The 22,572-nt window shown below is 41.4% G+C and overlaps 2 protein-coding genes across 15 annotated transcripts in view; both read right to left on the reverse strand.

Annotated features, from left to right (window-relative positions):
* Positions 1 to 763: 763 nt before the first annotated feature.
* Positions 764 to 22,572, reverse strand: part of LOC110438926 (protein NLRC3) — a 34,375-nt gene continuing 12,566 nt past the window's right edge. For 12 of the 14 annotated variants that reach the window (XM_087242046.1, XM_087242049.1, XM_087242050.1 and 9 more), the window contains 6 exon segments: positions 22,395 to 22,568; positions 22,105 to 22,278; positions 21,834 to 22,007; positions 12,006 to 12,179; positions 2,348 to 2,394; positions 764 to 1,968 (listed from right to left, as the gene is read on the reverse strand). In XM_087242046.1, coding sequence (XP_087098172.1) covers positions 1,436 to 1,968; positions 2,348 to 2,394; positions 12,006 to 12,179; positions 21,834 to 22,007; positions 22,105 to 22,278; positions 22,395 to 22,568 — 1,276 coding nt within the window. In that variant the 3' untranslated portion in view covers positions 764 to 1,435. 14 annotated transcript variants of the gene reach the window in all.
* Positions 16,760 to 21,477, reverse strand: LOC147845335 (uncharacterized). The gene is made up of 2 exons (XM_087243526.1): positions 19,275 to 21,477; positions 16,760 to 19,193 (listed from the first exon to the last, which is right to left on the reverse strand). Exons 1-2 carry the CDS (start codon positions 19,720 to 19,722, stop codon positions 16,825 to 16,827), a joined length of 2,817 nt encoding a protein of 938 aa, XP_087099652.1. The 5' UTR covers positions 19,723 to 21,477; the 3' UTR covers positions 16,760 to 16,824.

Consider the following 22,572-nt stretch of genomic DNA (forward strand, 5'->3'; position numbering starts at 1 on the left):
AAAGCACAGTTCTCACTTTTTTACTATTAATTAATTAATTACTGGATTTTTTTTTTACTGGATATGTTTTGTGAAATTGAAATATTTAGTGAATATCTCAACTAAAAATCTCTTATTGACCTCCATAGCATTACTAACGCATATGATAGCCATACACAAGTCTGAAAATTGAATTATGAATGATTATGATGAGAACTGAATTATTAAAATGCTGGGCAGAAGCTGTAGCGGTCAGTTTAGCCTTGGGTTTTGTTTGCATTTACAGAGTTTGACCAGCAGGCGTCACCAGCGTCTACGCTAGCGTGTGCTGTTTGGAAACATCGTTTAGCAAATTGATTCAGATGATTCAAAGCTTTGAAAAGCACACATTAGCGATTTCCAAATAGAAACTAAATGACTATTTTAATATTGTCTTTTCAACTAGTCTGAAATAACCAGCACTGACATCTGTCCTGCTGACTCTAAAGTCAAGTTATCAAATAGATTCTGAACCGTTTGGAACGATAAACGACTCACTAGCTCAACTGAATCAGTTTGCAATTTAATTATGTTGATTCAAAGCTTTACAATATATCAACTTCCAAATAGAAACTGAATTAGTATTTTGAATACATTATATTTTCAATTAGTCTGAAAGGTCTAAAATAGGCAGTGCTCACACAGGTCAAGTCATCAAATTGACTCTGAATCGTTTGGAACTCTAAACGACTCACTGACTCAAATGAATCAGTTTGACAGTTCCTCTAAACTACAGTTTCACGTGTTCAGCTTGGTTAGTTTTTTTATTTTACTATTGTCAGGTATTAAACATTGATTAATTATGTGTAATTACAACTGAATTAATCACAAAATAACTATAAAATGACAAAATATGATATGATAAAACAAATGATATTAACTGTACCCAGCTTAAATCTAAAATTAAAGTTACCTAAGCAAGAGAGACACAGGGGAAGGGAGAGAGAGACAAAGAGAGTAAGTAGGCCTCAAAGAGGCAGGGAGCAGTAGATCCAGAGAAGAGGAGGAGAGCAGAGCTCAGGAAAGTGCAGACCAGGAAAACAGACAGAGCAAAGTTTCCCAGCTATTGTGTCTTTCTTGACCATGTGACTAAAGCCCAAATACTGAGACATTTAAACTGACCAATCAACATGTGACCACATCGTACAACCCCCAAAGTCCACACACCAGGCCCTGATTTACTCAGCATCTGCCTTTACTGTCAATGTGGACCTTCTTGGTGAAAAAGACATGTTCTGCCATATAAACAAATGCACATGATCATTTACTCTTACATCGGTCATCACTTAACACACTGTCCACAAGACACACACATACAAACACTACACACACACATTGATTTTCTAAGAGACAGAGGCTGAGGACTAATGTGATGAAGAGACTCTCCCGGTACACCCTGATCCTGCAGAGCAGAGGATTATGGGTAAATCAGTTTGACTGATGATTCAGGAGAATAAAGCCTAAACCCAGGATAGAGCGGCTCAGTGAATGTGGTCTGGACTGTGCGGATGAGGCTTTTCCTGTCTCTAGAGATGTTGTAGAAGCTCAGAGCTCCTGCACTGTGATCCACAAACACTCCTATTCTCCTGCTGATGAGCTCTACAGACACACCAGTCCAGCTGTCATTGTGTATGAGTGAGAAGCCGGAGGAAGAGCAGCTCAAACTCCAGGACAGAGCGCTACAGCCAAACCAACACTCTTTACCGTCTCCCTTCCTCCTGATGCTCTTATAGGACACTGATATAAACACACCATCTCCACACCAGTCCATCTCCCAGTAGCAGCGGTCACACACACACTCTCTGCACAACACCTGAGGATGATCAGTAAATCTGTCTGGATGATCAGGATACGGCTGATCCTCCTCCACACGTCTGACCTGTCTGCTCTCCTCAGACAGAGCGAGACCAGAGTTTGCTGTGTTTGGATCCAGTGTGAGGAAACAAGCGTCTGCACACAAGAACACACACATTAGAAGACTAAAACTCTGTGTGTGTGTGTGTGTGCGTGTGTGTGTGTGCGTGTGTGTGCATGTGTGTGTGTGTGCGTGTGTGTGTGTGTGTGTGCTTGCATGTGTGTGTGTGCGTGCGTGCGTGCATGTGTGCGTGCGTTTGCGTGTGTGCGTGTGTCTGTGTGTGTGTGCTTGCATGTGTGTGTGTGTGTGTGTGCGTGTGTGCGTGCGTGCGTGCGTGTGCGTGTGTGTGTATGTGTGTGTGTGTGTGCATGTGTGCGTGTGTGTGCATGCGTCTGTGTGTGTGTGTGTGTGTGTGTGTGTGTGTGTGTGCGCGTGTGTGCGCGTGTGTGTGCGTGTGTGTGCGTGCGAACATACATTTGTGCAGTCCTGGTGTAATCCTCTTGTCTCCTCCATGATCTACACTGTAAACACACACACACACACACACAGATGCACAGTTATTGTTGGGTCTCTGGAGACTGTAGTCCAGCAGTCATTAACCCTTTGTTATCTGTATGACCACAGCAGCACAGGGAGCCCTCGCCTGAGTATTGACTGTGTTTACCGCCTGTGCTTGTTAAACAATAAGATATATGTGAGCTGCGTCTCAATTCGCATATTATACTACATCCCAAAAGTGTGTACTTTTCTGTGAAGAGATATAAACATGTTGTGTGTGTAATGGAAGAGTGTGCAAACTTTGGGAGAAACTACTTCTACAATATGGACCGTTCTGTTGCTTAGTTACATGCCCTGTCAATCATCTCCACACATTACTGTCATATTTCATTTGCTACCTTACTGTAGAGTCATCAGCAGGTTAATCTGACACTCACGAGTCTTTCATGCAGAGAAATCTCCTCAGGTGTTTGGATATTTATGCATTCAGAAGTGAATGATCAAACATGTCTTTATAGAAGATCACGTTGTTGAAATGTGATTTCAATATTTTACACTTGGCCAGATATTAATATTAATAGCCATTCAAGCATCTTTACTGAAGCCTCTCTACTTGACAGGTAATCTTGCATGGCTGACATTACTGTAATTAGTTCACACCTTTTATTTGAGTTTGTAGATCTAATTGAATTCACATCCAACATGCAATGTATTAGCAGTTAAAGTACAGACGGTTCGACACTTCTAAAAAGTCCACAGGAAATAGTCAATCATCCAGGAACATTTGCAGGGTTCAATGCTAAGGATTTTTTCTACTGGCCCGATCGGTATATATATATACACACACACACACACACACACACACACACACACACACACATATATATATATATATATACACACACACACACACAGTTGATTTCAGAACTATTAGTCCCTCTAAATTATTAGCACCCCTGTTTATTTTTCCCCAATTTCTATTTAACAGAGAACAGATTTTCTCAGCACATTTCTAATCATAATAGTGTTAATAACTCATCTCTAATAACTGATTTATTTTATCTTTGTCATGATGACAGTAAATATTTTTAGACTAGATATTCTTCAAGACACTTCTATACAGCTTAAAGTGACATGTAAAGGCTTCACTAGGGAAATTAGATTAACTAGGCAGGGTTATTGTATAAGTTATTGTATAATGATGGTTTGTTCTGTAGACAGTCTGAAAAACAATTAGCTTAAGAGGCTATTAAATTTGACCTTAAAATGGTTCATAAAAAACTGCTTTTATTCTTGATAAAATAAAACAAATAAGATTTTGTTTAGAGGAAAAAACATTATCAGACAAACTATCAACATTTCTTTGCTCTGTTAAACATCATTTAGGAAATATTTTAAAAAGAAAAAAACAACAAAAGGGGGCTAATAACTCTGTATATATATTTACAGTAATTTTAAAAATGTTTTTTAAGCAAAAATTATTCAGTTCATCAAGATTACATTTATTAAATGTAAAAAATGTTTAATTGTTAAATATTTATCAAAATTTTAAATAACTGCTTTGTTATTGTTTGTAGTTTCAAATAAAACCATTACTCTAGACATTATTGATTTGATTACTATTACCATTGATAAATATAATAATAATTAATATGAGTGATTTCTGAAGGATCATGTGACTGGAGTAATGAAGCTGAAATTTCATCTTTAAAATCACTGGAATAAATTAAATGATAAACTACTTTTGAACAGTTATTTTATAGTGCAACATTTCACAATTTGTATTTATGATGAAATAATTGCAGCCTTGGTGAGCAGAAGAAGCTTAGTTTAACATATTTAATCATACTGACCCCAAACTTTTGACCAGTTGCGTATAGAATATTTTATAAGTGAAAATGTGCACTAAAACTTTAACAACCCACAGACATCGTCACCGAATACAAATCAGAGAGGTTAGACTTTCTCATACAGAGCCTCATTTCAATTGTCAGGTTTTGTAGATATCTATCTATTGAATTAATCAATCTATTAAAGAAACGTTGACTATAATTCTGCATTTTAGGCTTAAATTATTGAGAGACATAGCAGGTGAACCGAGACTGCATCAGATCGCGAAGCAGATCAATGTTGATCTCTCTATCGAGCTGTCAGTGCAGAAATGAACAAAACAACAGGCCTAACACAACATATTGTAAGATTAAAACATGGAAAAAATGATCAGATATTAACTTCGGTCAATTTTCCTGACGGATAAACCGAGATCAGGCTGAATAAACAGCTCTCAGTAATATTTCAGCATGCTTTCACTTTCGCATTTACCAGTAAGAATAAATCTCGCACTGCTCATCATTCTCTCTTCATATAGCCGTACACTGTTAAAAATTGTCCCGTTAAAAAACAGTAAAATACTGGCAGATGCAGTTGCCAGCAATGTACTGTTATTTTACAGTATGTTGCTGTAAAAATACATGGACTACATTGATTTACACAATACTCAAGTGAACTCATTTTGCTCACTGAAAGCAACTGCCTCAACTTGGTCAACTGCTGAATGAGTTTATGAAGTAATGTGCTATATATGCTTAGAAGTATACTTATAATGATAACTTATTTTAGTTAATTAGAAAAGTTCGGTTTAACTCTAATGTCTTATTTTTCACAACAGCACACATACATGTAAATCTGGAATCACCAGAGAGATTCTGACTACATCAGCAACTAAACAGCTGCAGTCTTTAAATAAAGAAACATGCAGAATAACATCAGCAGTTGATTGTTCATCTTTAACTCAAACACTGGCTCTACTCTCCTCCACAACGGTGACATACAGAAGAAATTAGCTTCAGGTTTTACAGTAAAATACTGTTTTTTCCTTGATTTAACAGTAATCTACTGGCAGCTGTGGTTGCCAGCAATCTACTGTTTTTTTACAGTCTATTTCCGTAGTGTAAATTAACAGTATATTACTGTTAAAATACATTTTTACACTGTGTTTTTACCTCTCACACCTTTAACCCTTTAAACCCCAGAGCATATACTTCAGTTTTTATTGAAGTGTCCACACTACTGAGTGTTCAAGAAACATGTAGCAAAGCTGAAGTAAATTCATTAATTAACTGACTAATTAAATGATGATTGAGGATTAACAATGAACAAATGAAGAAATACTGAAGGGAGAAAACAAGAACAGAACATACAAAACTTTATTCACAGCTTTATAATGAAATAACCTGAAGAACAACAAATGATTATATCATTTAAATGATCAGCGGATGATTAAACAACTCTACAAACATCATCACCAGCTACACTTATTACTTAATACATGTATTTTTGTATAACATCTACTAAAGTTCTTCTTGAGAAAAAGTTAAAGTTTTACGTCACCATCATGGAGAACAGAGTTTGCTTTAGTTGGGCTCTTAGCCCTGTCATTTTTAACATTTATATATCTTGGCTGCTGCAATTGTTAAGAACTTTGTTTAAAAAGCTCTTTTGTTGAGGCAAGCCAGCCAAAAACCTAAATAAGATCTGGTGATGTTCATGTTGCTATTAAATGGCAGAGTCTGTTCTCATTTAGTATAACAAAATTTACTGCTCCTATTCAATGTTAAATCTATTGTTTTACTTTATATGGCAATGATTTCTGGAAGTTTTTAAGAATATCTTGGACAATAACACTGCTCTATGGTGTATATCGCACTCAAAGAGACATCTATAAACAGCATATGAACCTCAATAATGGTGACAACTAACAAAATTAACAGTTTAACTCACAAACAGGCAACTGAAAGTCTAAACATAAACAAAAGCAGAATCAAACACAAATAAAGAAAACTGTGAGACCATTATACAACATTTATTTATACCGCAATGCATGCTGGGATATTTGTACCGTGCCACTCCCAGCATGCATTGCAGCATGAAACATTTGAGATGTTACCATTATTGAGATACAAGGTCAGATTCATGAGGTCTGAGTGTGTATTTGTCATAACTGAACTGTTTTTGTATGTTATTTCTTAACTGTTAAGTAATTATGGAGGTATCTTTTCTGTTTCCACTTCTCATTAATTAAATTAATACCTGCAACTAAGCATAAAATCTATTGCATGAGGCCCTTCTTCCAGATTTATAACAAAACATTTATCAGAACTAATTTCAGACAAATAGATTTCTCTATTTATTGACTTCCCAACTTTATTGCTATAGTTTAAACGTTTTGTAAACTCTGTATTACAGCAGTTGGAAAGTCTTATTAAATGAGTTCAAGGGTGAAGAGCCCAACTAAATCAGCCCCTCACTCCATTATGGTGACACAAAAAACACCTTAATTTCTGTTGGATCTCAATGAGAATAGTATGGAAGTCAAATCAGTCAGTAATAAGTGTGTGTCTGCTGTTGTTTGTGGAGTTGTTTAATGATCCTCTGCTGAGACTGAAGCTGTTTTATTTTATTTTATTTTATTTAATGTTGTAACTCAAGTCACTGTTTGTGTTTCTTGTTTCTCTTTCCTTCAGTAATTGTGATTATTAACAGCAGGTGTTCATCAGTGTCTGAATTCACTCATTAGTGTTCATTAACTCTGTCAGGTGAACTATATTGGTGAACTAGTTGATGGAATAGTGAACAAGAGCACAAAGTGTGATTTTAAACACAGACTTCAAAACATCGAATCTGAACTCTGTTAGCTCACAGTTTTCTGCAGTTGGTTACTTTCTCGAAAACAAAAATGTTACCCAGAAAGCACTGTTTTTAACAGATTATTACTGTTTTAGTGAAAAAACATTATTTTACCGTAGAATCTGACCGTTTTTTAACAGCAATTTTTTACAGTGTATATATGGCTATTACACAATCATAATACACTGTGATATAGCCTGGGTCGTTAGTTCGTTGCATTGTTTTGTTTTCTCGCTACAATCGATCCGCCAACACAATCTCACGGCAATTCGTAACTTTTTCATTTAGTGGCTAATTCGTATGAATTCGTACGATCTAATTCGTACAATTTAGTACGATTTGCTCATCCCCCAATGACGGTTGGGGTTAGAGGTGGGGTCAGGTGCCCCGGGCCATCGGGCAGTCCTTATTGTCCAGCCCTGATTTGGCATACTGTTTTCAATATACTACGATTCGGGACAAACTAATGCCATTTTGCAATTCTATTTAGGACTATTATTGGAATTGGGATGAGCCATTGGGTTAGTTAACCCTGGTCCACACTGCAGTCCAGATGGTGGTGATAATGTTTAAAAAGATGCATGCCAACCACAATAAAAACACAAGAAGAAGAAGATGCTGCGCACCGTAGACATGATGAGGCACCATATACAGGTCAACAGTACACTGTGGGGTACCACAAGGCTCAGATCTGCGCCCCTTTACTGTTTACACTATATATGCTACCGCTATTGGTGATATCATTAAACAACATGGAGTTAGCTTCCACTGTTATGCTGATGATACACAACTCTCGATCTCCTCTCAACCTGATAACTCGCATCAATTTGCCAAATGAACAGATTGTAGAGCTGACATTAAACACCGGATGACTAATAACTTCTTATTACTGAATTCAGATAAAACTGAGCTCCTGCTTATTGGACCCAAAAACCTCCCACACAAACGCCCAGAGCACTGTCTAACCCTTGACGGATTCTTAGCTCAGTCCTCATCTTCAGTCAGTAGTTTGGGAGTGATTTACTTCAGCTAGTTAAAGGTGCAGATCATATTACTCCAGATCTTTCATCATTGCATTGGCTCCCAAAATACATACATTTTACCATTTTATTGACTACCTACAAAGCCCTGAACGGCTGAGCTCCCCAGTGTTTGTGGGAACTCCTGATGTATTATAGCCCATCACGTCCTCTACGCTCAATTCATTTTGGACAATTGATTATTCCCAGAATATCAGCATCAGCTGTAGGCGGTAGATCTTCCTCATATCTGCATAATCTAATAAAACTAGATTAAACATACATCTCTCTGCATTAGCACACACATAACACTCACATGCTGACGAAATCCAAATCCTCTAAAGCAGGGCTCACCAATCTCGGTCCTGGAGGTTTAGCTTTGTCCCTGTATGGGTTAGCTGGAACTTGCTTCAACACACCTGCCTGGGTGTTTCAAGTGTAGCTAGTAAGAGCTTGATCAGCTTGTTCAGTCGTGTTTGATTAGGGTTGGAGCTAAAATCTGCAGGACACCGGCCCTCCAGGAACAAGTTTGGTGACCATTGCCGTATCCTGAGCAGCTCTGTGGTGGTCATGGAGCAGTGGAGAGCATGAGACTGATTCCTGTAAGCCTCTAGTGACAGACGAGTCCTCACATTGATCCTGTGGTTCAGCCTAAACACCAGCTGGTGACCTCTCCCACCTACAGCTTCTCCACAATGGACGTCCAGCACTCTCCCTAGACAGCACAGGACATTTGGCCAGAGGAGAAATGGTGGAGCCCAACTGAGCCTGGTCTCTCTCCAGGTTTTTTCCTTTACTTTTGTCAGCTGGTGAAGTTTGTTCTTCCACTGTCGCCACTGGTTTGCTTGGTTTGGGACTTGTATTTCTGATCGCTGGATTTGCTCTTCAATGTTTGGGCTTTTAGCAGTGGCATTTACATTACACTGAACTGAACTGAACTTCAACTGTGAAAACTGGACTAAAGCAGTTTCAGTTTAATTGAATCAAATGTGAATCATCTCTTCTTTTTCTCTCAGCTGTTACCATTTCATTACCGTTTGATCAGACAAACACCCCAATGGAAGATAATGTAATCGTATCTCACATCTACTGTGGATCAGTTACTTGTCAAATGTGCCTCACGCATCACACACCAATTCTGATTGGATATTTTACCAAAAAATCACTCACTCACAGTTTCACCTTGTTTTTATAACTCTGAACATTCAGTTTACTTTTGATTATACTTATAGTTGTTTTTTAGTTTTCATCTCCTTTTCGTTGATAGAAAATTGACAAAAAAAATGTGTCAACAAAATCAACACTCTTGGAAACTCTTTACGCTCCTTTTCCTGTATTAGACTCAGTCTACATTCACCACATGATCACAAACAGCAGGACCATTACATCTTTACGTATACTGATTCAGTTTTATTTGCACAAGTATAACTCCATAAGTTCATAGAGAAAGCCTGATACATGATTAGGGTTGGGTACCGAAACCCAGTGTCATTATAACACCGGTACCTTTGTAACCGGTATGTACCGGATCAAATCAGCATATGAATTTAGGTGCCTAATTTTGGTGAAACTGGTGCTGCGACAAGGAAGTAAGAAGCATCAAGGGGTGCATCAAAGGCACACAAAGGTACACGTTACACCATCTCTAAACATTGATTCCTAAACAACTTTGAGGAATACGGACAGGTGATGTCAGGCGTTTGTTCTTGTTGCTTAGGGATTGAACGGACGCACACAATGCACGCAGTACATCGCATTCGGTGAGTGAGAGAGACTCTCTTCAGATCAACACGCATGATCGCATTTATTAAATTGCTTAAATTAAGATTCTAAAGCGTATTTTACAAGCAAAGGTTCTGACACAGCAGCGTGAAGCAGAGGCTTTAAACAAAAGTTGTGTGTAAGGGGGAAACAGGTCAAGCTTAATGACACATATCAGGGCTCAAAGGCAGAGGAATGCACTGTCTCTGACATCATCTGACACTATTCATATATGCACATGGACACTAAAGCTCCGATTGTATTATGATTAAGACAATACTATGGTTTAGAATCTAGACTATCATGTAAACAGTAATTTCTGATAACCTTTAAAGCACCACAGACACCTGCACCGCAAAATGCAGAGTTTTTTTCTTTCCATTTAATGTGCGCTATCAAATTCTATTAAAAGAGCACTCTTCCATCAGTCCCGTGTCAACAAGCTTGGCCCCCCTAAATTTAGACGTGTATTTTTGTGTCAAAACACCACGGAGAAGCGAGATCAGCCAACGGTGGCAGACTGCGGAGATATGACTGAGGCCTCTCTCTGCGCGCTCCAGGTGTCAGGAACACTCGCTCTCTCTGTCAGTGACGGAGCTGCGCGCATTAGCCTAGTTCCCCGCGTTCGTCAGAGGTTGACACCCAAATTGACACAGGTAATAGCAATTTTAACACTGTTAATATAGTTAGTCCTCGGCTACGCAGAGACCATTATTAATCAGAAATCTAGTGTACATAGTTTTACGTTAGGAAATGCAGTCTTGAATTGACAAATAAGAACAGATGTAAGACACTGATCAAATGTAGTTTTCAGTCACGCTCAGTCATATTCAACTTGTTTAGTTTTGCCTTCATTTATTTCTGATTTGCGTCTTCAACACAGGATTTATTTACAGCACATTTTTAACACAATAGTTTAACTCACTCATTTCTAATATCTACTGTTTTCTCTTCCCCATGCTGACAGTCAGTGCAGAACATTTTAGTTATAACATTCTAGTTATTTTGCAAGACATGTGTGTTCAGACAAAGTCCCTTTACGTGTTTTATAGTCTTTTTTTCAGATTAAAGTGTAATTTAGAGTTAATCAGTTAACTACAAAAGTTAAAATAATTAGTCAAATGATTTTGTAACTGATTTTTTGTGTAAATCAAAAATATACTGTAAATAATTCTTAAGGAGGCTAATAATACTGACCTTATTTTAATTTAAATTAAAAACGGCTTTTAATAACGAAATAAACAATAAGAAATAAGACTTATTATGACTCCAGAATCATTGTTTTTTTGGAAACACTGTAAAAATTTCCTAAAACATTATTGTAAATGAATGGGAAAGCAAAATAAATCAACTTCAGCTGTAGGCCTGTTGAAGTTTACAGGTGCAGCGATGTGTCTTGATGTACTTGAATGTTGGAAGTGTTCTCCTACACCAGTATAACGTTACATGTCAAATAAAGGAACAGGGAAGAGTATTTTGAGTTTAAGTTCTTTAATTATCTTGTTTCTGAAGACTGCAGATTAATGCAGGAAAACAAATGACTTCGAATAATATGAAGTATTTTGTGATATATGTGTTAAAATGTCCTCCTGAAAGTACAAGTGGCCCCTGAACTGAAAAGCAGTCAGTATTTTGATGACAGCCTTTCCACAGGTTAGCAGTAAGCTAATATCATTTCACAATGCAAATCTTAAATTTATGCTAACCAACAAATGAGGGAAAGGGAAATACATTAATGTCATTCAAATATATCAAATATGAACTGATGTTTACTTTAAACTTTGATTATATTGTTCTATTAACATTAGTTTTTAAAAGTTTTTGTCAAATAAAAGATTTTTCTAGAGTCGTCCACCATCATTTTGTGGCTTAAAAGTATGGGTTCAGGCATGGTTTTGGCACCGGTACCATTTTAAAAGTATCGATTTAGCAACGGTATCAAAATATACCCAAACGATACCCAACCCTACACGCGGATGATTGTGCTTTTGCAAAACTGCAACTAAACTCTACAGTTCATTTCAAGAAGGAGAGAAAATGATCAGGAATTTGTATCATGGAAGTGAATTAATCCTTGAACTTCATCCAAACTTTGTAAGTATCCATCAAATTATCTACCATCTTCCTATTTAGGGAGAACTAAAAACATATGCACATGCCCCACATACTTGAGTGTTTCCAGTGTGTAGTTTGGGTCCTCCAGTTTTCGGGAGAGCAGCTTGACTCCTGAATCTCCTGGATGATTGTAGCTCAGATCCAGCTCTCTCAGGTGTACAGGGTTTGAACTCAGAGCTGAAGACAGAAAACCACAGCCTTCCTCTGTCACCATACAGCCAGATAATCTACAAACACACACACACACACACACACACACACACACACACACAGTCAGCATCACATTAGTTTGGCAGACAGTAATTATTTGTGTATTGTACACTAGTCACCAAAGGCTGAAACCTATAATGGCATTTGTAATTAATCTTATTGCTTTTAAAAGGTGAATCACACTCTTCTGAAAAACACAAACAGATATTGACTAAATACTTATATCAGAATCAGGTTTATTGCCAAGTGTGCTTCACACACACACAAGGAGTTTATTTTGGCTACAGAAGCTTCCAGTGTACATCAAGTGACAACACAAAATAAATATGGAAAAAAGAAATACGATAAGCATTAAACAGAGATGCAGTTAGTCCAGTAATCTGGATGTTGAGTTGTCTGTACAGATTCGTTATAGATATAAAGGTTATACGGTGCTGTGTACACATGCGAATGTAGAAAGTATTGCACAAGTTTATTGCACAGTTGGGGGATGTTTAACTGTTCATGAGGTAGATGGCCTGAGGAGAGAAACTTTTCCTGTGTCTGGCTGTTTTTGTGCTTGGTGCTCTGAAGCGCCGACCAGACGGTAACAGTTGGAACAGGTAGTGTGCTGGGTGCGAGGCGTCCAGAGTGATTTTGCCAGCCCTTTTACTCACTCTGGAAGAGTGCAGTTCTTGAAGTGCAGGACGGTTAGTGCCAGTGATGCGTTTAGCAATCCGGACTATTCGCTGTCGTCTACGGAGGTCTGTTTTGGCAGCTGAGCTGAACCAGACGGTGACTGAAGTGCAAAGGATGGATTGGATGACAGCTGAGTTGAACTTTGTCGATCAGCTCCTGTGGCAGGTTAAACTTACTCAGCTGATCAAGGATATACAGTCTATGCTGGGCTTTCTTCACAATAGAGTCTATGTGAATGTCCCACTTCAGATCCTGAGAGATGGTGGTGCCCAGGAACCTGAACGACTCTACTGCAGCCGCAGTGCTGTCCATGATGGTGAGTGGGGGGAGTGCAGGGGGATTTCTCCTGAAGTCCACTATCATCTCCACTGTTTTGAGCCTGTTCAGGTTGTTGTATCCGCACCATAACGCCAGCCGCTCCACCTCCTGTCTGTATGCAGTCTCATCATCGTTCCGCATGAGGCCGATAACAGTAGTGTTGTCTGCAAACTTAATGAGTTTGATGGAGGGGTCTTTTGCAGTGCAGGTGGTGCTGTACAGGGAGAAGAGCTGTGGGGAGAGAACACATCCCTGGGGGGCACCGGTGCTGATGTTGCAGCTGTCGGATGTGATTTTGCCAATTCTGTTATCTATCTATCAGAAAGCTGGTGGTCCATTGACAGACAGAGCTAGGAACAGAGAGCTGGCCCAGTTTGTATTCGAGCAGTGATGGGACAATGGTGTTAAAGGCAGAACTGAAGTCCACAAACAGAATCCTTGAGTAGTTCCCTGGTTTGTCCAGATGTTGTAGGGTATAATGCTGCCTCATGTTGACTGCATCATCCACAGACCGGTTTGCTCTATAGGCAAACTGTAGGGGGTCCAGCAGGGGTCCAGTGATGTGCTTCAGATATGCTAGCACCAGCCTTTCAAATGACTTCATGGCCACAGATGTTAAGACAACAGGTCTGTATTCATTGAGTCCTGAGATCTTTGGCTTCTTCAGGATTGGGATGATAGTGGAGCAGGATGGAACTTTGCGTTGTTCCAGTGACCCGTTAAAGATCTGTGAGAAAATGGGAGCCAGCTGGTCAGCACAGGTTCTCAAACAGGCTGGTGAAACACCGTCTGGGCCTGGTGCTTTCCTTCTCTTCTGTTTACTGAGGATCTGATGATGCATATATATATATCATACATACATATTGTTTTAAACACAAAAGTAACCCATCTGACTAGACGATAAGCTTTTAAGCTGAGATCTTTAAGCTAGCCTGGCTGAATTTAGCATTGACTTGGTTGCATGAAAGCCTAGGATTGCTGCTCTGTCTGGATTGCTGCTGTCTTGCTGATTGATTGCTGCTGTCTGCTTCAGTTGCTTTCTGGCTTGCTCTACTTGAATTTCTATTTTTTATTCTAAATATAATAATTAGTCATCATGATTAAACTTCATCAATCTTTTCATCGAGGCCTTTGCGATTGCTGCTGCTGCTATTCCCATACCAGGTGGTGATGCAGCCAGATAGGATGCTCTCCAAAATGCAGGTGTAGAACGAGTGGAGGATGTGGGGGCTCATTCCAAACCTCCTGACACGCCTGAAGAAGAAGAGGCGTTGTTGTGCCTTCCTCAGAACTGCATCTGTGTGGGCCGTCCATGTCAAATCCTCAGCGATGTGGACTCCTAGAAACTTGAAAGTGCTGACTCTCTCCACTGGCGTCCCGTTGATGGTGATGGGGGGGTGTTCTCTCTTCTCTCTCCTGAAATCTACCAGCTCTTGGTTTTGCTAATGTTGAGTGAGAGGTGGTTTTCCTCACACCACTGCGTCAGAGTGTGCACCTCCTCTCTGTAGGCCGTCTCATCATTATCGGTGATTAGACCCACCACCACCGTTGTGTCATCAGCAAACTAACGATGATGTTGGAGCTGTGTTTGGCTGTACAGTCATGTGTGTACAGGGAGTACAGGAGTGGGCTAAGAACACAGCCCTGTGGAGCCCCAGTGTTGAGGATCAGTGTGGACGAGGTGATGCTGTTCATTCTGACCTCCTGGCGTCTGCCTGACAGGAAGTCCAGGATCCAGTTGCACAATGAGCTGTGAAAACCGAGAGCCTGGAGCTTCACCACCAGCTTGGCAGCACTATGGTGTTGAATGCTAAGCTGTAGTCCACAAACAGCATTCTCACATGTGTTTGTGTTTTCCAGGTGAGACAGAGCAGTGTGCAGGGTGAAGCGATGGCATCATCAGTGGAGCGGTCACTCCTGTGTGCAAATTGCAGAGGGTCAGAGTGAGCGGGCAGTTCAGAGCAGATGTGCTGTTTAATCAGCTTCTCAAAGCACTTGCTGAAGCTGGATGTCACAGCAGTCGGGCGCCAGTCATTCAAGCATGTGGTTTTAGCTGATTTCGGTATGGGCACAATAGTAGCTGTCTTAAAGCATGTGGGAACCACAGACTGAGAGAGCGAGAGGTTAAAGATGTCCGTAAAAACTCCAGCCAGCTGGTGTGCACATGCTGTAAGTACACGTCCAGGAATGCCATCTGGGCCCGTAGCATCTGGATGCCCTTCCTGCCGCAACCCAACTCTGGGAAACATCCACATTACACTACGGACAATTTAAGCTTCCCCATTTCCCCTGTACCGCATGTGTTTGGAGTGTGGGGGAAACCAGAGTACCCGGAGGAAACCCACCGAAACGCAGGGAGAACATGCAAACTCCACACAGAAACACCAACTGACCCAGTCGAGGCTCGAACCAGCAACCTTCTTGCTGTGAGGTGACAGCACTATCTATTGCGCCACTGCATCACCTCGCCACAGTCAACGCCGATAAATCCCTTTGATTCCCTTGAATGGTGGGCACCAGATTCCTCAGAAGTGCTCAAATAGCAGCCGCCAGATTCCCTTGACTCCCACAAATGGTCAGAGCCACCACCTGAGTTCCACAAATGGCTGCCAGAGCCGTGTGACTTCCCATAGCTGACAGAGGCATGTGACTTCTCATCATTTCTAGAACCAAAGCCTCCTGACCCACTGGGTTAGTAAGAACTGCCAGTGCCGGGCCCTCCACTGATTACACTCCCACAGCTGATGCTGCTCATGGCCTGATCACACACTCATGGACTGAGCACAAACTGTTCCTTTGTAAAAAGAGCACTTCTTGTGTGTATTGCCACTTCTAGTTGAATTGCTGAATACTTCCTCAAATGTAAGTCGCTTTGGACAAAAGTGCCTGCTAAATGACTAAATGTGAATAAATATGATCTGTTACCATCAACGCTCAGGAGGAGATCCAAAGAGCTGTCACTATCAGTCAAGCAAGCCATCATTAGGCTGAAAAACATAGCAAACCCTTCAGAGAGAGAACAGAAACATTAGACATGGCCAAGACAACTGTGTGGAGCATTCTTAATAAGACAGAACACACCAGTGAGATCAGCAACACTTAAAGACCTGGAAGACCACAGAGACAGCTGTGCTGGACAACCAACGATTCTTTCACTGGTGAAGAAAACACCCTTCACAACAGTTGGCCAGAGCAAGAACACTCTCCAGGAGGCAGGTGTGTGTGTGTGTGTGTGTGTGTGTGTGTGTGTGTGTGTGTGTGTGTGTGTGTGTGTGTGTGTGTGTGTGTGTCACGAGTCAACAATCAAAAGAAGACAACACCAAAGTGAATCACCACAAGTGGGGTCACCACAACATGTAAACATTGGTGAGCCTCAAAAACAGGAAGAGAAGAGTATAGAGAAGAAAAGGAGCTGCTCATGAGTGCCTCAGCAGTGTACATTTACATTACATTTACATTTAGTCATTTAGCAGACGCTTTTATCCAAAGCGACTTACAAATGAGGACAAGGAAGCAATTTACACAACTATAAGAGCAACAATGAATAAGTACTAAAGGCAAGTTTCAGGTCTGTAAAGTCTAAGAAGGGAAGTGTTAGTAGTTTTTTTTTTTTTTTTTTTTTTTTGTACAGTTAGTTAGTGTGATATTCAAAGAGGCAATTGCAGATTAGGAAGTGAAGTGGAGACTAAATAGTTGAGTTTTTAGTCGTTTCTTGAAAATAGCGAGTGACTCTGCCGTTCTGATGCAGTTAGGGAGTTCATTCCACCAACTGGGCAGATTGAGCGTGAGCGTTCGCGAAAGTGATTTTTTCCCTCTTTGGGATGGAACCACGAGGCGACGTTCATTCACAGAACGCAAGTTTCTGGAGGGCACATAGATCTGCAGAAGTGAGTGCAGATAAGAAGGTGCTAGGCCAGAAGTCACTTTGTAGGCAAACATCAGAGTTTTGAATTTGATGCGAGCAGCAACTGGCAGCCAGTGCAAACGGACTAGCAGCGGAGTGACATGTGCTCGTTTAGGTTCATTGAAGACAACTCGTGCTGCTGCATTCTGGAGCAGTTGAAGAGGCTTGATAGAGTTAGCTGGAAGCCCAGCTAGTAGAGAGTTGCAGTAATCCAGTTTGGAGAGAACAAGAGCTTGAACAAGGAGTTGAGCTGCATGTTCAGATAAGAAGGGTCGGATCTTTCTGATGTTATAGAGTGCAAATCTGCACGATCGAGCAGTTCTAGAAATGTGGTCAGAGAAGTTTAGTTGGTCATCAATCGTTACTCCAAGGCTTTTCACCATTTTGGATGTAGTAATGGTTGCCCCATCCATCTGGATTGAAAAGTTATGGTGTAGAGTCGGGTTGGCAGAAACTACAAGCATTTCCGTTTTTGCGAGGTTCAGCTGAAGATGATGATCTTTCATCCAGTGTGAAATATCCAACAGGCAGGCTGAGATACGAGCTGGAACCGAGGGATCATCAGGATGAAAAGAGAGGTATAGCTGGGTATCATCAGCATAGCAGTGGTAGGAGAATCCATGTCTCTGGATGACTGGTCCTAGAGATGATGTGTAGATGGAGAAGAGAAGTGGCCCAAGAACAGAGCCTTGAGGTACCCCAGTGTTTAGATGCTGTAGGTTGGACACCGCTCCCCTCCAAGACACCCTGAATGACCTGTCAGAGAGGTAAGATCTGAACCATTGTATAACAGTGCCCGCAACGCCCAGTGACTCAAGCGTAGATAGCAGGATCTGGTGGTTGACAGTGTCAAAAGCAGCTGACAAGTCCAGCAAAATGAGGACTGATGATTTAGAGTCTGCTTTAGCCAGTCTGAGATCCTCCACGACCGAGAGCAGGGCAGTCTCAGTTGAGTGGCCTTTCTTAAAGCCGGATTGCTTGTTGTTCATGAGATTGTTTTGAGTAAGAAAGTCCAGGACTTGATTGAACACTACTTTCTCCAGAATCTTGGCCATGAATGGAAGCAGGGATACTGGTCTGTAGTTTTCAAGTAGTGTATGGTCCAGGTTGGGTTTCTTTAGCAGTGGGGTTACTCTAGCCTGCTTAAATGTAGTGGGGAATAAACCAGAGTCAAGAGATGTGTTAATTATGTGAGTCAGTGTTGGTATGACTGCAGGAGAGATGGCTTGCAAGAGATGAGAGGGAATGGGATCGAGTGGACAGGTGGTTGCATGGCTAGATAGCACAAGTTTGGACACCTCAGACTCAGAGAGCTGAGAAAAAGAGGTGAGTGTGTGTGGTGTTGGTGTTGTATCTTGCGTGTTTGTTGTAGGTGCAGCAAATTGAGCACTGATTTTTGCAGTTTTGGTGCAGAAGAATGTAGCAAAGTCATCAGTAGTAAGTGTGGAGGATGCGGGTGGAGGAGGAGGATAGAGGAGGGAGGAAAATGTTTTAAAAAGTAGGCGAGGATTAGTGGCATTGTTGATTTTCAGACGGTAATACGTCTGCTTTGCAGAAGTAACCTCAGCTGAGAAAGAGGACAGAAGAGTTTGGTATGTTAAGAGATGTGCAGGATTTTTAGTTTTCCGCCAAATTCTCTCCGCAGCCCGAAGTTTTGAGCGATGCTCACGGAGAGCATCCGAGAGCCAGGGTGCAGGAGGACTGGCACGGGCTGGCCTGGATGCAAGAGGACATAATCGGTCTAGACATGATGCTAGTGTGGAGCAGAGTGTATTAGTGGCACTGTTCGAATCAAGTGCAGTGAGTTTGCGAGATGGAGGAAGAGAGTCTGAAACAAAGGTGGATAGTGTATTGGGTGAGAGAGATCGTAGGTTTCTGCGAAAGGTAACCAGTGTTGGAGTGTGTGGCGGCTCAGGAGTAATGTGGATGTTGAGAGACAGAAGGAAATGATCAGATATTTGTAGTGGAGTTACTATTGTTTGATCAGTGAAGCAGTGTCGTGTGTAAATAAGGTCTAGCTGATTACCTGATTTGTGGGTAGCAGAAGTAGGTGCTCTTTTTAGGTCAAAAGAGGCAAGCAAAGTCTGAAAGTCTGCAGCTTGCGGTTTGTCAACGTAAATGTTGAAGTCACCTAGCACCAATAAGGGAGTGGCAAAATTAGAAAAAGATGAGAGAAGAACATCCAGTTCATCTAGGAAGTGACCTAATTTACCTGGTGGGCGGTAGATGACAACCACATTTATGTAGAAGGGGTGGATAATGGTGACTGCATGGAATTCAAAGGAGCTGATTGTTGGCAGGGACGGTATCAGAGTAAATTTCCATTCTTTGGAAATTAGTAGTCCAGTCCCACCCCCTCTCCCTGTCTGACGAGGAGTGTGGGAAAAAGAGAAATTAGCAGAAAGAGTAGCATGTGTAGCAGTGTCCTCCGGCCTCAACCAGGTCTCAGTTAGAGCCATGAGATTATAGTCAGAATATGTAGCTATGGAGGTAATAAAATCAGCCTTGTTAACAGCTGATTGACAATTCCAGAGGCCCACGGAGAGAGAGAGTTGAGAAATAGCAGATACATGTATTGAACGAAGGTTGTGAGGATTACGCCTGCAGCGCACCTCCCGTGTTTTGCGAGTGTTAGTAACAACAGGAATTAGAAAACACATAATAAAAGTGCACTGACAACAAAAAAATAAGTGTAAAGTAAAACAATAAAGTAAAGTACTCAAGTGCTTTGTCGGTGTCTTTGCTCGGTGGAGTCGCGCAGGTAGAGTCGATGGTCTTTACCCTCGTCGGTCTTCACACGAGGCGGTCTTCACACGAGGCTGCCGCGGTGAACTAGTTGTTTATATAACCCCTAAAGCACTAGCTGATTGAATTCAGCTGGACACGCCTCGAGAGTCAAAACAAGGGCCGAAACTGAGGCAGACGACGCGAAACCGCGTCTGCGTTCGCTACACAAGCTCTTATAGTAACCAAGGAAACAGTGGCTAAACAACTTCTAGTATTATACACAACTGAAAGCAAGTTTAAATGTCCTACAACTTTACACAAACAGCTGGAAACAAGTCCTCAAACCATACACAACAACTGAAACAAATCTTAAATGTACTTACAGGCTGCTGGTCTAGATGCTGCTAAAGTGCTTCTCCTGCCGACTAATGCTAGCGTGCTCACTATATAGTGGTTACCTGGCGTTTGGACACGCCTCCCGAGTCAAAACAAGGGCCGAAACTGAGGCGGACGACGCGAAACCGCGTCTGCGTTCGCTACACAAGCTCTTATAGTAACCAAGGAAACAGTGGCTAAACAACTTCTAGTATTATACACAACTGAAAGCAAGTTTAAATGTCCTACAACTTTACACAAACAGCTGGAAACAAGTCCTCAAACCATACACAACAACTGAAACAAATCTTAAATGTACTTACAGGCTGCTGGTCTAGATGCTGCTAAAGTGCTTCTCCTGAAGCATGGTGTAGTAGTAGCATGGTGGTAGTAGTGTCATAACGTGGAAATGTATGGCTGTCAATAGAACTGGTTCTCTTGTATTTATTGTAATGTAATGTGTATTTATATAGTGCATTTATTGAGTATGGCCGTACACCCAAAGCACCTCACAATAATGAGGAGAGGGGGGGGGGGGCGCCAGTTCGCTCACCACACACCAGCTAAATGTGGAGTGAAGAGACAATGATAGAGCCCATTCAGTGGATGAGAATGATTGGACGGCCATGATTTTAAGAGCCGATTGAGGGAGTTTGGCCAGGACACCGGGGTTACACCCCTATTCTTTACCAGAAGTGCCCTGAGATTTTAAATGAGCACAGAGAGTCAGGACCTCGGTTTAACATCTCATCCAAAAGACGGCGCCTACTGACAGTATGGTGTCCCCTTCACTTTTATCGGGGTATTAGGATTCACACAGACCACAGGCTGAGTGCCCCCTGCTGGCCTCTCACTTCCAACAGCAACCTAGTGTTCCCATGTGGTCTCCCATCTAGATAGTGACCAGGCTCAGCCCTGCTCAGCTTCAGTGAGTAACCGCTCTTGGGCTGCAGGGTGATGTGGCTGTAGCCATTTTATTGATGATGTTTTTTTGTTGATGATGTGATGCTGACTAAAGAAGCAGGATGAATTCTGCAGTGTTTCAGGCAATATTCTCTGCTCATATTCAGCCAAATGCTTCAGAACTCATTGGATGGCGCTTCACAGAGCAGATGGAGAATGACCCAAAGCATACTGCAACAGCAACCAAAGAGTTTTGAAGAGAAAGAAGTGGAATCTTATGCAATGACCAAGTCAATCACCTGATCTGAATAAGAAGTGGGAGCCACAGTTGCAAACTGTTGTAATTCTACCTGATTTGGATGCAAATATACCCTCAAATTAAAGCTGACAGTCTGCAGTTAAAACACATCTTGTTAGTTTCATTTCAGATCATTTGTTCTGGTGTAAAGAGCCAAACAAGTTAGAATGTTGTCGATGTCCAAATACTTATGAACCTAACTGTATATATATCTAATTGTAAAAATTTCATTCAGGTGTGATACGGTGTCTCAGTGGTCAGCACTGTGACCTCACAGCAAGAAGGTCGCTGGTTTGAGTCCCGGCTGCGTCAGTTGGAGTTTCTGTGTGGAGTTTGCATGTTCTCCCCGTGTTGGTGTGGGTTTCCTCCGGGTGCTCCGGTTTCCCCCACAGTCCAAACACATGCGCTATAGGGGAACTGATCAACTAAACTATCCGTAGTGTACGAGTGTGTGTGTGAATGTCAAACCTCAGTGTCTCCAGTGTACAGTTTGGACTCTTCAGTCCATCAGAGAGCTTCTTCACTCCTGAATCCTGCAGGTCATTGTTACTCAGGTCCAGCTCTCTCAGCACACAGTTTGAGGATTGTAGAGCTGAAGACAAACTCTCACAGCACTGAACAGTGAGATTACACATGACCAACCTGAGCAAGAAGAACACAGAGCATTAACGGTGTGATCTTTAGTAAACCATCTGATCTGTAAACAAAAAAAAAAACAATCAATCGTTTGAACTCAGACCTGAGTGTCTCCAGCTTACAGTCTGAACTCTTCAGTCCATCAGAGAGAAGTTTCACTCCTGAATCTGGCAGGGCATTGTTACTCAGGTCCAGCTCTCTCAGCACACAGTTTGAGGATTGTAGAGCTGAAGACAAACTCTCACAGCACTGAACAGTGAGTTTACACATGCCCAGTCTGAGAAAAAAAAACAAATTACATGAACAGTGGTTTGAGGTAATCTCATGTTTAAAAAAATCAATGATTGATCGATTGATTTAACCATTCAATTAATCAGGTGTTCAAACTCTGACCTCAGTATCTCCAGTTTACAGTGTTGACTCTTCAGTCCTTCAGCGATCATGTTCACTCCTGAGTCCTGCAGGGCATTGTTACTGAGGTCCAGCTCTCTCAGAACACAGTTTGAGGATTGTAGAGCTGAAGACACAGCATCACAGCAGGTTTCATCAAGGCCACAGCCATCAAACCTGA

Source organism: Danio rerio, chromosome 3 (genome assembly GCF_052040795.2).
Source record: "Danio rerio strain M-AB ecotype USA chromosome 3, GRCz13ab, whole genome shotgun sequence".
NCBI classification, from domain to species: domain Eukaryota; kingdom Metazoa; phylum Chordata; class Actinopteri; order Cypriniformes; family Danionidae; genus Danio; species Danio rerio.

Excerpts from the sequence above, each read along its gene's own strand:
- LOC147845335 (XM_087243526.1), bottom strand. The coding sequence starts at position 19,722 with ATGTGTTTTCTAATTCCTGTTGTTACTAACACTCGCAAAACACGGGAG. Across the intron at positions 19,194-19,274 it reads TGTCATCTACCGCCCACCAG|GTGACTTCAACATTTACGTT; the intron begins GTAAATTAGGTC and ends TATTGGTGCTAG.